Source organism: Balaenoptera ricei, chromosome 19 (genome assembly GCF_028023285.1).
Source record: "Balaenoptera ricei isolate mBalRic1 chromosome 19, mBalRic1.hap2, whole genome shotgun sequence".
Classification (NCBI taxonomy): Eukaryota; Metazoa; Chordata; class Mammalia; order Artiodactyla; family Balaenopteridae; genus Balaenoptera; species Balaenoptera ricei.
The window spans coordinates 30,760,936-30,777,242 of NC_082657.1; the positions used below are offsets into that span (position 1 = coordinate 30,760,936).

General features: G+C 47.3%; 1 protein-coding gene and 1 long non-coding RNA gene across 3 annotated transcripts in view; one reads left to right on the plus strand and one right to left on the minus strand.

The window, feature by feature from the left end:
• The window catches only part of SALL1 (spalt like transcription factor 1), a 16,573-nt gene continuing 266 nt past the window's right edge, over positions 1 to 16,307 (minus strand). The window contains exons 1-4 of one of the 2 annotated variants that reach the window (XM_059905520.1): positions 16,290 to 16,306; positions 15,180 to 15,272; positions 2,718 to 6,149; positions 1 to 1,576 (exon numbers count right to left, since the gene is read on the minus strand). In XM_059905520.1, coding sequence (XP_059761503.1) covers positions 1,140 to 1,576; positions 2,718 to 6,149; positions 15,180 to 15,255 — 3,945 coding nt within the window. In that variant the 5' untranslated portion in view covers positions 15,256 to 15,272; positions 16,290 to 16,306 and the 3' untranslated portion in view covers positions 1 to 1,139. Of the gene's footprint in view, positions 1,577 to 2,717; positions 6,150 to 15,179; positions 15,273 to 16,289; position 16,307 lie in introns of those variants that run through there. The other variant, XM_059905519.1, reaches the window with a different exon arrangement.
• Positions 15,888 to 16,307, plus strand: part of LOC132354006 (uncharacterized) — a 26,879-nt gene continuing 26,459 nt past the window's right edge. The window contains exon 1 of the long non-coding RNA XR_009499128.1: positions 15,888 to 16,167. This is a non-coding gene — a long non-coding RNA (uncharacterized LOC132354006). The remainder of the gene's footprint in view (positions 16,168 to 16,307) is intronic.

Here is a 16,307-nt window from a genome sequence, read left to right on the forward strand (position 1 = left end):
TTTTGTTTTATCTGTTGCAAAAAAAAATGTATTTGATTACTTGAGTAAAATTACAGTATCTCTGTTGTTAGTAAGTATTAAATGTTAAAGAAATTGGAACCCCCCTTTCCTTTCAACTTTCCAAGAAAGTGCATGTAACAGTCCAATTTTTTTCTTCCATAACCTAATACAAAATAAACAAACACTATACCTGCTCTCTTGATCAAGAAGGAGCATTTGCTCTTGTAAGGAACATATGTACATTTTAATGAAAGTGATATTTGTTATTGTATATACAAGAGCATCTACATTTTCTCCACTGAAGGTTGTTCAAGATGCTATACTTAGCAGCATTGTGAAATTCCAGCACACATTTTCTATTGTGAATATACCTACAAGGCAAAATGTTACGTCTTAGTTTCAACTACCAAAACAACACTTGTATTTTCTCTAGAGAATTCTGCGTGCTTATCACTGTACAGAAACTTATTAACATTGAGGACGACTCAAGTAAAAAGCACGATACAAATAGCAGTTCAAAATGGAAAGGGTTAAATCTACCAAAAAAAAAAAAAAAAAAAAAGAGCAGATTGAATTTTAGAATAAAAATCAAAAAAACCCAAACCTTTCAAAGAATCACACAGTTCATTTTGTACTTTCAGTCCTTTCCTTAAATTTGTTTCGAAAGATTAGACAATGTGTTTGCTGATAAAATTTTCCAGCAGGATCAAAGTGTACATTTATATACAGATTTTATTAGAGATCTAATGCATCACTGAGGCATTGCATCAACACCAGATTCATATTAAACTGGATATAGAAAATAAGTTAATGCCAGATTAAGACCGCCTAGCAGGGCAACTTGCAATTGCCATAAATGTTACAGCAAGTTTACAGGACTCTAGTCAATTAGTATTTAGTCCAAAAATACAGAAGACCAAAGTTAACGCTTGCATCCTGTTTGCAAAGCCAGGTTATATCACTAATAAATAAGCTTTCTTAGAACTCTAGAAGTTGAACAAGGTACAAAAGAATGTCTTCAGAATGTTGTAGTTCAGAGATCTGGGGGGACCAGAAGGTGGGGGGCACGGGGCAAGGAGTAGGAGGCAACCCTGGGTCTCATTCTGAACGGGGATGCTCTTTCTCCAGCCAGAGCGGATTTAACTTGTGACGATCTCTTTGCTGTCTTCCACGAAGCGGGTGAAACGGAAGTTGGTTCCATTCTCGCTGCTTGCCATCTTCTCCAGGCCAGCCAGGGGCGCACTGGGCTCTGAGTTCTGGAGCCTCTCCAGGTTTCCCGTCAGCCCGCTAACAGGTGAGCTGCTCCCACTGCCCAGGCTTCCAGGAATTGGAGGGATGCCGCCGTTCTGAATGACCGAGATCTCGTTGGCCTTCATCGCCAGCCCGTTGGAGAGCGCTGCTGCATACTGATTCCAGAAACTGGAAGGATCCCCACTTCCTGACCTGGCCACCAAATCCTTCTGGAACATTTCTGGGAACTTGACGGGATTGCCTCCTAGGAATGTCATGGGGCCATCCACGGAGAGCCGGCGACCCCGGCGGGCAGGGGTGCTGTTCCACATGTGAGTGCCCATGTGTACCTGGGATGGGGGAAGAGACGAGAGGAGGGAGAAAAAAAGGGGAGAGAGAAGAAGGGAGAAGCTGAATAGCTGAATCTGTCTCAACTCATATCCCAGCACTCGACAGGGCAAGTGGCTGCAATGTCTATTCTTATTACCTGCCCGACAGTGGGAAGGGTAACAAGAACCGTCCACTCCAGTCTGCTGGTAATAAGGTGTCTGCTCTCTGTAGCCCTGGGCCTCCTTGCCTCTGCCTGGGCAAGGATGCCTTACTTACTCCTTTTTTTATTACCTGTATTTAGCTTATAATGGCCTCAAGCAAGCCAGTCAGTCGCAGATAGCTCCTTTCAGGGTGAGAATTGTTATGTCCACTCTCATTGCCATGGTAAGTATTGCATCTGACACCTTTTACCCTATAAATGTCCTTTTCAGATGGGAAGAAAGTGCCCCTCACTGATTGCCCATTGGAGGGCCTGTGCGTGGAGAGAAAAAGCCAGAAAGTAATTATTCATTTCACATTACTGGCCGCAATCTCTAGAGAAATACTCTGTCAACAGAAAAATGTACACAGTAAGAGTGTTCAACTGTTGCTCTAGAACTTAAGCATATTTGCTTTCTTTCCAACACATATCAGTAGGAAATGTTGTATGATCAATTATCATAATACCCATTAGCAGAGCAGTGACGTTACTGTTCTTAGAGAGACAAACCACGCTGGACTGCAGTTATGAAAAAATAGATGCCAACGCTGAGGAGAACTGTAATTATTAAGTGATACGGGCAGCACACAGGCCACATGGAGGTCTTTAATCAATACCCCATGGCAACGCTGGGCTGTCTGACTTGGTAGGTAAAGCAATTCATTTGGTGCACTTAGCGAGTCAACAGGACTAGGCCGCCGCTTCGCTTAGGTACCAAATTATTCAATGCGCTCTGACGTTCAGCAAGCTGCAGCCTGCCCTACTCCCTGCCGTGATCCCGACCTGCACGGGCACCCACATTTCTCCACATCAGTCACATGCAACAGGTTCCCTTTCGAGAACTCTCTCCCTGACTATCTGGACTGAAGACTCTGGGAACGTACCTTACAAACAGTCAATGGCCACGAGAGAAAGAGGGCTGCTGGGGTGGGTCTGGGTGAGGTACAGATGGAGGGAGGTACCTTAAGATTGCCTTTTGTTGTGAAAGCTCTTCCACAAATAGTGCAAGCAAAGGGTTTCTCTCCAGTGTGAGTTCTCTCGTGAATCTGCAGGGCACTCGACGAGGAGAAGGTCTTGCCACACGTGTTGCAGTAGTGCTGTTTGGGGGTCCTCCTGGGCAGAGCTGGGAGCAGAACTGGGGACGTGGCGGACGATGACAGAGGCCCAGAAGGGACGTGACTGGTGGGGGTGTCCTTACTGTCCTGAGGAGTCACATGCACGAAGCCGTTGACCTCTGTCTTGATGAGAGACGCCAACGAGTTGGCGGGAATCACCGCCGAGTTCTGATTGGGGCCAAGGTTGGAACTGGGCTCAAAGAGCTGTGATGGTAGATCTCGCATCTGATGTGTCAACATGTGTTGCTTCAAATTACCCTTGGTGGAAAAGCCACGATTGCAGACTGTGCAAATAAATGGTCTCTCTTTGGTATGACTTCTGTAGTGAATGTCCAAGGCACTCTGACAAGCAAAGGTTTTGCCACAAATGTCGCAAGCAGTGTTTTTAAATTTACCCCGGTCTCTGAAAGGGAAGAGGATCCCCAAAGAATCTTCTTTGATGATTTTCTCTGTGTGACTAGATGTCAAATCCAAAGCCCCACCGTTCACTGGGGTGGGAGACAAACCATTGGCAAAGTCGCTTGCCCCTGCTCTCTGTGGCTTCTCCTCGGCGCTGGGTGACTTGTGGAATTCCTGGGTGCTGTTGGATGGGGACAGAGCCTGCATGGAGGAGGTAGACTCTGAGATGGCCGGGCTGCCAGCACTTTGGCTCTCCATGTCACCACCCACCGAGGACGAATCGTTGGTCAGGACGTCCCCCTCGACCGACCCGTTCTCCACTGACTTCAGGCTGGCCTGCAGCTGCTCTGCCAGGCCGGCATTGATCATCTTCATCTGATTTTCCAAAGCAGCAATGCTCGACATCTCTAGAGGCAAAGGCGAGGAAGACAGGCTGTCTTGGGACGCATCGGCGGACTTGGGCGTGTCCGGGATGCTGCCCTCAGGACAGTCTTCCATGTTTTCATCGGAGAAGTTGTCTAGGTCATCAAAATTTTTCTCATCAAAGGAGCCCGTGTCAGACTCCATGGACTCGGGGTAGCTGTCAGGGACTGGGGTGTTGGGGATCTGGCCCCCCATGTGCATTCGGATGTGCTGCTGCAGGACAACGGCGTTCGTGAACTTCTTCTGGCAGATGGGGCAGGAATGCTGGACTCTAAGCGGGGGCATAGCACGATGGACGCTGTAATGGGTTTTCAGGTTCCCTTTCGTGGTGAAAGCCCGGCCACAGATCTTACACTTAAAGGGCCTCTCCCCGGTGTGGGTGCGGTAGTGCATCTTCAAGGCGCTCTGACAACTGAGGACCCGGTGGCAGATGATACACTCATTGGGGTCAGTGGCCTTCTTGTCAATGTTTTCGACCAGCTGCTGAAGCTTGGATGTCTCTGAAGCCTGGGCTGAGTCCAAGAGTCCCCCAAAAGGAAACTTCGCCTTGAACTGCTCGGACATGAGCGGCAACAAAGGGTTGGTGAAAGTCGAGGCACTGCCTGGGCCAACGTCGGATGCTAGGGAACTCAGCACGCCGGTGCTCACGGCTGGGGCTGAGCTGGGGACCACGCCGCTCTCTTCGCTTTTGCCACTGGAGGGGGGCCCAGTGGAACCTTCCGCTTCCTCTGGGAGCCCACCCGGGTTTCTCGAGGCCGGCTCGGGAGCCCCGGAGTCACTTGTGACGGAGCCCGGGGGGCTGGCGGCAGAATGGCTGATGGGGATGGGGGCTGGCTCTTCGGTCTTGATGAAGGGGGTGAGGGTCGGGGGCAACGGCAGGCCGACTGAAGTGGTCAGAGTGGGCAGGACCGGTTTGGTGTCTAGCCAGCTGGTGACCGGCTTTTCTGGAGGAATGGACATGCCGTAGGGGATGCCGGTACTGGTCGGGATGTTGTCCAAATGCTCAGGCACGGGATAGGGGTTCATCTGGATATGAGGGTATTTCTCTTTGTGGCGCTGAAAGTGGACTTTGAGGTTCCCCTTGGTGGAGAACCGGTTCCCGCAGATGTTGCACTTGAACGGCCTCTCTCCGGTGTGGGAACGGAGGTGGATCTGCAAGGCACTGTCGCTTCCGAAGACCTTTGCACAGAACCTGCACTTGTGTTTGAAGAAGGCCTCGTCCGAAGCGCTTTTTGCTTCGAAGGCAGTGACATTTGGTGGCTTGCTTTTTCTTTGCTGGGCCAAGGCAGACAAGGAGTTTAAATCCTCTGCCGTCGTTCCGATGTTGGGCAAAGGGCTGGGGAAAACCGAGTTAGCAGGGGCCGGCTGAGGTAGAAGTGGATTAGATGCAGGACTCAATAGACTGCTTATTGCAAAAGCTGGTGAGGAGGATGCCGAGACCGCGGGGTTGCCGGCATGGGCGTGGGAGGCACCCGCACCCGAAGCCACTTTTTCCGAGGATGGGGTGGGAACTGCCGCCGCCAGTACGTGAACGCTGGGGGAAGAGCCGCTGTGGGGTGGACCGATGGTGTTGCCAGAGCTGCTCTGAGGTAGCTGGATGGGGGGGAGCCGTTTCACACCGCTGATGCTGGCAGATTGGCTAGCGAGGCTCTGTGCTAACCCAGCTGCTGCCGCCAGCTGCTGAGATAAATGGGAGCTGAGTGTGGACAAGGGGTTGGCAGATGTTCGTACAGTACCTGGAGAAGGACTAGAAGATGTTGGCAAGTCTGTGTTCTGAGAAGCCAACAGCAATATTTGGTGACGAATCTGTTCGATCAGTTGCAGCTGATGGATCTGCTGCTGCTGCAGAGCTAAGAGCTGCTCCATCAGGGCCGGGACGGCCAGCTTGCCTCCGGAGGCCCCATTGCACCTCGCTTCCTGGGAGAACTGGGCCACCGCCACCTTGGTGCTCTGGAGGTTCTCGATGATGACATTGCTGTTGATCACGGAGAAGTTGCCCAGTGTTGTCAGGTCCCCGAGTTGAGGTAGAGAGGTTGTGATCGCTGAGGTACCTGTGCAGGAGCTGCCGCTGCTGCAGCTTGGGGGGGCGCTGCAGTCGTCACCGCTGCTCAGGGGGCCACTGGCGCCTTTGTGGGCCACTGGGGCCTCCACCTCCATGGACTCTTCCCTGTCCGGTCCGTGCGGTTCCGCCAGGTCACTGCAGTCTCCTTGCTCTGTTTTGTCAGCCGTGTCGTTCATCTGTTCCTCGGGATGATCCGGAGTGGGGCTGGGGGAGAAGGTTTCAGGTGGGGAGGCTGGACTTTCATTTACAATTAAAACTAGTTGGTTTTTAGTACAGTTCTTCTTGTGGAGCAGAAGATCTGACAATTCAAAGAACTCGGCGCAGCACCGGCCGCAGACGTGGGCATCCTTGCTCTTAGTGGTGCGGTTGGGTTGACCCTTCTCTGTGTCTCCTGCAAACGTCAAAAGGAGCAGGGTTAGCGAGTGAGCCAGGACACCCAGACATCCATGACTTCAAAAAGAGAGAAAGGGGTTGATCAACTCTTTTCTCCCTGCGAAACTCAAAACTGTGGCCCCTGAAAAACAATCAATATTCCCTAAGAACAATCATGATTAAATTTTTAGGCTGTTGGAGGACTTCCTATCAATCTGGTATCTCCGAGAGCCATGACCTTCAGGTAATCCATCAAAATATAAAATACTGCGAACTGCAGACATTGGTGCATAATGAAATTCCATAGCAAAATATTGATTTCCAATATTTTATACACGTTATTGTCTACTCATCCAGAGACGGTCCAGCCACCATCCTGAGGACTTATTAGGCTCTTGAGTTTCTGTCAACCTTATTCATTTTCAACTGATTCAAAGATATCTGTGACAGTTTGTTCTGTCACTAAACTAATTTGTAGTCATTCAGGTTCCAATCAGTGGTTGACAAGGGGAAAAAAAATGCACATCACCAAGTTGAAGACTGACAACTTGAAAATCACCTCCAGCCCCTACCTAGAACCTGAGCTACGTCTGATCCGTGACAAGCACACTTTAGCCACATCAGTAAGAAATCCTCCAGACCGCTCAAGACTCAGTTGAATACAAAAGAGAAAGCAACGTGCGCCACACACACATAAACACACACACACACACACACATGAGAGAAACACAATGATCATAATCCGTTACAAGGCCTGCCTGGCACCTATATATCACCCTGTGGCATGTTTATTTTTAAAATTAAAGAATGCAACTATGGCTACCATCCCACTAATCAAGGAATATATGCCACTATGCTCCAAATGGCAACATTATGCCTCTAAATATTTCAACAAAAGTGCTCTTTCTATGTATAAAAACTGGCACAGGATTTACATTTCTGATTAAACATCAACTTAAAGAAAGATGTGCAGTTAAGGGGAAGTGAAGAATTATTCTTGGTTTCCAGTTTGGAAATGCTTTGCAATTCTCCTTGTCTGAATGCCTTTAAAAACAGTTTGCTCTTAACTGTTATCAATTGTTTAACAGATTGTCCTGAACCTTTCATTATAAAATCCCTTTATTTCATGTTTGTTTCCACTGGTTGCTCAGATTTCTTCTCACTAAGATCCATTTTAAACATAAAAATCTCCAACTCCAAGCTAACATCCTATTCAAAGACAGGATGGCGTCCCATTGTTTGCCCAGCATGGGGAACACCAACTTCTGTTGTACAAATGGTGTGTGGTCATCTCCGAAGGCTGTGAAAAAAAAAAAAAAAAAACTGTTTAATTCAAGGATTACCTCCCTGTGTGCTTTTCTGCAGAACTGAATCAGATAATAGTTAGTTTCCATGACTTCCAAATTGAATCTCCCAGAAAACTTGCAGGGGGAAAAAAAAAAACTAATTGCAAATATGAATAAACGCAAAATCAAAATGCTTTTTCAGTAAACTTAGAGTTGACTCAAAAGAGCCTGCCATTTTCCTCTTTATAGTAAACATGAAAAAAAAAAAAAAAGGAAAAAGAAAAGAAAAGCTTGAGTAGTTTTGCATTCCAGAAAATATAATTAATACCCAAATACTAACTTCTGAAAATTCCTTAACTCTGTTTGCCTTGAGTGATACCACAGTTGATTAGAAGCCCTGGTAAAGTATGCCAAATGTATGCGCACTTTATTCACTGGGAGGGTTATTTGAGTAGCTAAGTTATACTTAACAAGCTAGCTTTCCTAATACCCATCTTTTAATCTCCGCAAGGGTATAGTGCAAAATGCATTAACAATACCAAACAAATCTTGGTTGGAGCAGAAAATACCAATAATGATTCAGTTTTAATTTAACGTTTAATCATCCTAATTGGCACAGGATTCCTCTGCACATTCAAGGTGCTGTTTTAAGTCCTTTCTGTCTCTCTCACTGCTTTAAAATAATGTAAACAAAATACGCTAAAGTTATGTTGCTTAACTTGGGATGAAAATAATGTGACAAAAATTCTGTTTAAAGTTTCTTATTTTGACAACCAATTTTAAATGATGCATCCATTTCAGATGCTTATTTTAAACTAGGAAATGCAATTCCTAATATATTCAACCGAAATGTTATTTCTTTCTCTTTGCACATTTCCATATGTAATGGTTATGTTTCCATCTACTTTTACAGCCAATTATGAAGGAACAAAAGCTATTCTGTTTGTTCACACATTTTCAACAAAATGCATTAAAACTATTATGTCAGCATGTTCTATTAAGCTCTGCATTCAGTGGAAAATACTTTTCAACCAGCTCACATTTATCAAAACATAAAGCCACTTTAAAACACAGTTTTGCTTGGTCAGCTGGGCTTAGACAAATAATGACAGATTCAGAACTAAATAACTAGCAAGGGAAATCAGAAAACTGACTTCATCAATTGTACACATTACAATGCAGTTGCTTCAAATATTTAGCACATCTGTGCTCACGATTAAAGGGCATTTTTAATTCTTTATAACTTGCAAACATCTGATATTCTCATAATATAGAGAGAAAATAAAAAGGTTACTTTACAGGATTTAGCTGATTATTACTTTCCTGTGCTCCAATTCTGCATTTGTGCTGTTTCAAGACTCACTTGAGAATTTTCAAGTTTTTTGACCTGAACATTTTTACATTTAGGGTTGTGCTAACTGGATGGAAAATATAGACATTTAAAAATAAGTGCCTGCCTTCTTCTAAGAAAGAGACTGTGTTTAAAAAAAGCTGCCCATATTTTAGCTTAGATTTTCACATTTTAATAAGCTGACATTTGATCTCACTGTAGAGTCAAATAATTTAATTTCCTGATGTTTATGAACACCAAAAAAAAAAAAATCCTGATATCTATTTTGATTTATTTCAAAAGCAGGTGTCGCTACACTATAATAGTTCTTAACTTTAAATCTATCTGCCTTCTGAACAGAATTCCAATGAAACAGCTTTATAAAAAAAAAAAAAAAAAAGACAAAACATGAGGACTAGTTTGAATCTTTAACTACCAAAGGAAATATTTTAAGTTGTAATAAGATATACACACACACAAACATGTTCTAATTCATTTTTCTGACCATTTGCTATCTTGCATCTCTCTCAATAATCTGTTACACAGGATTGCAACTGGTGACCCCCTTATAGTAAATACAGTTGCCTTGTTCCCTGTACTATGGTGAAAACAATATTCCAGTTCCTCTTCTATGGATTTTGCATACAAATTAATTTTGTAATCGTGGTCATATAGAAAAATTTAAGAAGTAGTGGTTTTCTAAGTATGTACACACAAAAAGATATTTGGAATTTTCTGGGTTTCTTTTCCCCGCTCTGGGTCAGGAGAGGAGGTGATCTTATAGCTCCAGCCAATGTATATGAAAATCCCAGATGTTTTAGTTCTCATTGTACTGTTTAGGTTCTTGATGCCCAATTCAAATGTGTCAGTTTTCATCATCTGAACTAAACATTGCAGAATAGGAGACAGAAAATTGAAGTGTTCCAGTGTATCTGTCTGCTGAGAAAACAAAAATACAACTATGCCCCACACTGAAAGGTTTAGCCATCCAGGAAAACAAAACAAAACAAAACAACACAACAGCCCTACTGTACCATGTTGCGTTTTCTTTTTTGGAGCTCCCCGGAAAGACCCTTCACTTTACTTCCCATTACCCTCAGATCACATTAACATTTTTAATAAAACCTCACAAGATTGTGATTTTGGAACCTATCATTTTAACTGGCTGCTCCTTTTTGTAGACCAATTTCGAAAGGCTATCACAAACATTTTTGATTGATTGGTCTTTTCTCTTGTTTTCTTTTTCTTTCACAGACCTGGGAAAAACCTGCATCCGAATGTCCAGCTTAAGATTCCAAAGCAATTTTCAACACCGCCACATATGCTCTGCATATTTTCTGTAATGTCTTAAGTTTCTTCTATGGGATATGCAACCACATGACACATTTTACTGGCCTCCTTCAAGTCCCCTCACTGTTCTGGCTGGGATTAGCGTATTCTCGAGGGGAAGAATACAAGGGAAAAATCTCTGAAAAAATAACAACACGGACAAGACAGTCCTTTGAAAATCGTGATACCAGCCCACCTAATGTACACAATAAATGAAAGGGGAAAATGTCTTCCCCTTGGATGAATCAAACTGAACACTAGATGGGGTTCCAGTTGCAAGGGTTTGTTCAAAAACTTCTTTGTGGCTTTCCTCTTCCAGTGACGCGTAAAAGAGACTGCTTAAGGCGAGATCTAAACTTTGACTACATAAACATTGGCAAAGGCACAAGAAACTAAATCCCTGTTGTTTGAGGGTAAAACTGAGCTATGGGAACTACCTGTCAATCTTCCCCTTTGGGGGTCTGGCATCTGAGGGTGACAGGGGAATAAGGTTAGGAAAAGAAGCCAAGCTGATAAGGTGAAACTAAAATAAACTTCGAACTTCCTGCTAAGTGACTAGCAAGACTCAATTTGGGGGTCACTGGGAAGATTCTGAAGGACATATTATGATCTGGACCTTGTCACCTCTGCATGGGAGGAGGCTAGCAAAGGTTAAAACAGCTCGACACATCTAGGTTTTCCAAAGCCTGGCACACCGACTTTTTTTCTTTTGGAGGGGGAGGGGTGCTGGTTCTTGGGATAATTTACCATCTCCTTCGTTCAACTGCTCAATGACTGCCGTTTTGGTAATCTAAGAATATTTGGGAAGACTGGGCTAGCTGTATCAGGAGGTACCTTAGAAAAACCGAATTAAGTCTGCAGAAGGAATTAGTTCTGGTTCCTCCACTGAGCTTGGCTTTTCCCAATTTCAAAAAAACTGAACTTGCTGGTCAAAGTCTCCCCCAGCTTTTCGGTAAGATCTCTGCGTTAAAAATTTGGGTTTCTGCTTTCTAAAGGACTGTGGGTCAAGACAACTTGCTACCTGCGAAAGTAGAAAGAAATGAAATAAAGTCCCCAAAGAATAACCTATAAACTGGCACTCGTGCCTATAAACCATAGGTGAACCTGGATGTAAAATAAATCACAAAACATTCGGTATCACAAATCCACTTTCACACACGCTCTCTCGTGTCCATCCACCCTTCGCTTGTTTGTGTGTTTGTCACATTTTTGGAAGTATGTACAGCCTGCAGCAAATCCCCCCTAAACAGTTTGCATTTTCTCAACCAGAATCTTCCATTATACCACAAACTTAAAATAGGCCTGATTAAACATGAGTACTTTCCAACTGCCTTATCGTGCAGGTGTCGGTTTTTCAAAAAAAGCAATTAATTACAGTTCTCTCTAACCTTTGGGCCCAGAAATCAATGTGTTGCCATTAAGCTGCTCACAATGAGTAAATTACTTCGGTAAATAATGGAATTTCATTATTAATATAAATAAGAGGAATTTTTATGATACTTTATATGAGAGGCAGGGTGTTATCTCCAGTTCATGATGCTTTTATCTTTCTTCCAATATGATCTTTTCCTTGAAAAGGCTGGGCACCGAAATCCTTTCTTAATAGATGAATGGAGTCTGAGTGGGCCATCCATGTAGTTCCAGGAATCTTAAAAACACCACCCAAAGAAGAAAAACCCAACACACACACACACACACACACACACACACACACACACACATACACACCCCTCTGAAATCCAAATCTCTAGTAAAGAACCCACATATAAAATCATTAGATTCTAATGTGCCCTTTCCTCAGAATTATTTATCTCGGTAAATAATTTTCCCAATGGCAGTCATCTTTCTACAAGTAATTCGAGACTTGTTGAATATCATTTAAGAGACAAGTAAGGTGCCAAAATCTTGGTTTCATAGGAAACAGAAAAATCCCCCAGTTTATTTTAGGGTTTTATAGCTGCACCAAAAGTAGAAGTAAAATATGAACATCGTAAGACTGACCAAATAATCTTGTTTTCTTGAACTTGTTCCGATGAAGTTATCCTCGGGGCTGCTGAGCCTGGCTGGGATTTTCTTTGTACGCGCGCACACACTTAAACACACACAGGCGTGACATGCAGCACAGCAAGCCTGGCTGCTCCCGGCCTTGGGAGTCGCTCCTTCAGGGCTGTGGTAACTGGGGTCTACAAACTTTTCTAGCTCCCACTCTGGGCCGAGGTCACGAAATTGGAGGTGCCAGCATCTGCTAAGGGCACTGCCGACTAGATTTCATTTGGTATGTTCAGCATTTCATTTGCCATATTGTAAGCCCATTTCAAGATAGAAAAAAAAGGAACCACATTGTTTAAGGAAAGGTTTATCTTCTAAAAATTTAACAATTTTGTGTAGGTTAAAACAAACCGGCAAACCAAAAAACAGAACCCGACAACTCTTTGAAGTGTATTTTCTGGGTGGATAGAAGAATGGGTTGCTGAATATACTGCATGAAAGGTGGTGACTTTTTAAAGGTAACTTGGAGACAAGTCATGATCTCTCAGTTCTCTGTAGCTCACAACTATTCCCAAATAAAAAGAACTGGAGTGTGTAAGGCCCTCCTGTAAATCAGACATGGAGGAGGATTAGTTGTGTACTAATATTATTACAACATACTAAATCCTGTAACCCTATTACAAAATCTACCCTCTAGGCAGCTTCTCCTAAACTTATTGTTCAACCATGTAAAAACAGTCATAATCTAAAACCATTACAACTGGAGAAAAGGAGGGGGGTAGGGAGAGGTGAGAAAGGGGGCTGGGAGGCGAGTGTTTCCTACGGTGCCCCTAACAGTTTACTGCCTCTTAGGACAATGAACCAGCTTTTGGGGATAAAAAAGAAAAAAAAGAAAGGAAGGAAGGAAGGAAAAAAGTAAAAGAAAGGGAAAAAAGAAAGAAAGGAAACTTGATTCAGTGACTTAAGTAACTTACCTCAAAGCTCAAATAAACTAAAAAAAAAAAAAAAGCAGTCCTAATAAATAATAATGGTCAGAGGTAGTGAACTCCTTTTATGCTATCGCTTTATGAGAAGCCTTAACTATTAAAAACTCCGGATTCAGAAGGCGACAGGAAAAAGGCAAAGATCTAGCAAGCATCAATTCTCCGGGAAGCCTGAGCCTTTATTTTTTCTTTTTTGAAAATATAGAAAATCAGTACACATTTATTAAAAAAAAAAAAAAAAAAAGACTTACAAAACTCTTGCCTCTCCTCCCATGAGGTTTGGTCCTCTACAAACTGTTAACTGTAACAGTATTACTGTGAGGAAGGTCTCACCAGAAACTTTAGGAAAGATGGGTGTGGGAGTGAGATGCAGAAGAAACCAGCTGAGAAAAACCCAGAAAAATACCGTGGCAGCGGCCTTGGGTAATTCACCTCACTGTACCTCGACTACCCGGTCTCGCCTGGGGTGGAAAGCGGGGATCAGGGGTTCTTCTCAGAGGACTGAGAAATCGCAGAGGCTCTGGGTAAGGCTTGAAGCTCGAGGAAGTACTGGGGTGGAGGGAGCAAATATTGTAAACAAATTCCTTAATCGGTCTCTGTTCTCCCCAATTTCTTAAGGGACCCCCCACGCCAGGAGTCCCCTTTCAGGACAGTCGGGGTTTAGGGGGTGGGAGTCCCTTCGCTTCTCTGCCTGGGTTCTGCGCGGGTCCCTGCGCCCCAGCTCTGCTGAGAAGCAGGCCTCTCAGGAAGGACCCCGGGACCTTGGGGCCCGGGCGGCCGCAGAGTTTAGGGGACAGAGGTGCCGACCAAAGGGCACGCTTTGGAGCCCTATCGGGGTCCAGCTCCCTCCTCCACACCCCAAAATGATGCCCGGGACTGGAGCATCTCGAGTCGCGGAGACCGCTTGGGGGTTGCCCCTCGTCCTTCCGCAGCCGAGGGGCAAACATTGTGCCCGGGGAACCGAGCCCGAGCACCGCTCCATCGCCTCTGGCCCTGGGCCTGGGAGCTCGGAGGCCCCTAAAGTGAAACACCTTTAGGAATAAGGAAGGATTCGAGGTGTCCTCCCTCTGTACCCCCGATTCCCTGACCGGATCTCTCCCACTCTCGGCCTTAGCTCCCTAACACAAACTTTGTTCTGGACTTGTTCGTTCCCTTCGGGATCCCTCAGTTGTCGTCTCCATCGTAAGAAGCTAGTGCCTCTGTTTTAGGGGGATTCTCTCGTGGCTAGATAGCCCCCCAACTCTGGAAAAAACGACCCTTACGACTCCTGGAAGTACAAGGTACCACGATCCTCAGCGGGAGCCAACCGAGTTTAAAGATTTCTTGGGGGCGCGGGGGATGCATGCGTTGGGAGAAGAGATGCTGGGATAAACTTGGGTAGCCGGACCCCGACACTTTGTTGCCCCGTCTGCCGGCACTCAGTTTGGGGAGCACCCAGCAGCAAAGAGCACTCTCCACTCCGGCCTCCACCCCGGTGTGTCAGGCGCGGGCGCCCCGACACAGGTCCCCATCTTCTTGCAGCTCCGAACTCCCAAAGGCACCCCATTCCGCGGTGCGGGCCCAGGAGGAGTGGGAACGTTGGGGGGAGGGGGAGCGCGACGCAGGGAGCTCCCCCCGCGTTCCGAGTTGAGCCCAGAGCACAAAGTAAACTTCCTTCCCTCAGGCAGCAGGGCCAGGGCGGCGGAGGCCAGGCCGGGGCCCCGGGCGCGGGCCGGGAAGCCCGTGCAGCCCCGCGCAGGCAGGGGCCGACGGCCTCTGCCCGCACCCGCGCCCCGCCGGGCACCCGGGCCCCTGCCGCAGCTTGGCGGAAAAGCCGGGACGGAGAAGCAAGGCCGGCGTGCCCTCTCTCCTCCCCACAGGAGGACCCAACAACTCCGGAAAGATCCTGCCGAGAGAAGTGTTTGCTTTCCCCATTGCAAGGGGGGAAGCCCAGCAAAGGCAAATTGAAAATTAAAAAGAAAAAAAAAAAAATCGCGGAGTCGAAAAGGCGATTCGGGACGCGGCGGCGGCGCCGCGGCGGGGCGGTGGGCGCAGGAGCCAGCCGCGTGTGCGTGGGTGCGAATGCGCGTGAGTGTGAGTGCGAGTGCGTGTGTGCGCGTGTGTGTGTCCGCGGCGCGGTCCGGAGCACTCACCATCTCGCCGGGGGAGCGAGGCCACTTCGGGGTCGGATTGGAAATGTTGAGGCTTCGCTTGCTTCCTCCGCGACATGCTGGCTCAAACATCAGCTGGGGCAGAATAAAAAATTACTAAAAAAAAATCTTCTCAAAATTACGGAAATCGAGCGGCGGCGGCGGCGGCGGCTCCCCCCGCCCGCCGGCCCGCCCGCCCCCTCCCCGGCTCCCCGGCCCCGGGCGCAGCGCGCATGTGTCCTGCTATAATTATGATTATCAATAATGCATTGCGATTAATCATAGAGGGGCTCTTTGAAAGGCGATTGGCACCGGGCCAGCGCTATTCAAACCCGCTCGCCTTAATCAATTAGTTCGTGATTTGCTGCAGACCCCTGTCTCTCCGCGCGCTGGCCCAATAAGCCGGCCGCGGGGCTGGCTCTGCGCGCCGCGCCGCCCGACACTGGGTTAACCCTCTTCGCGACCGCCAGGGACTCCGCGGCCGGGCCAGCGGGGGCCTGCCTCCTCGCCTCTGCGCACCAGGCACCCCGGCCTGAGCCCCCCTCCCTCCCTCGGCTCCCCCATCCAGGGCTGGGCCGACCCAAATTAGCATGCCCTCCCCGGAATTAAGCCTCCCCGGGTGGGGGGTGGGGCCGGGCGGCGGGGCCTGGGGACCCGGGCTGCAGGCGCGCGGCGAACTTCCCAACTCCGGCGCTAGGCGCGCCGGCCCGCGGGGGGAGGGAGTCCCGTGGCGGGATTTGGGGGGAGGAAGTCCCGTTTCTTGAGTGTTTCTTCGTTTCTTTAAGAGCTCCCAGAAAGCAGCCCACCCCCACACCCATTGAAAAAAAAAAAAAATAAGCGAGTGGGGAAGAGCCAGCCCCACGCCGGTCCGCCTCCCGCCCGCGGCCAGGCCTCCCTCCCGCTCGCCGCCTGGCTCGGCGCTCCTTCGCCCCGAGTTCTCCATCCCCTGGATCCCGGGTTCGCGGGGCGCGGAGAAGAGGACCAAGGAAAGGTTTGGGAACATGACGGGTTTGGGGCTTTGGGGGGGAGGGGCAGCTCTCCCGCCACCCCGATCCTCCTCAAAGGGCCCCGATCCTCCAGCCTCTCGCTTGCTCCCTCGCTCCCTTTCTCTACCTCGGACATTCCCAGGAC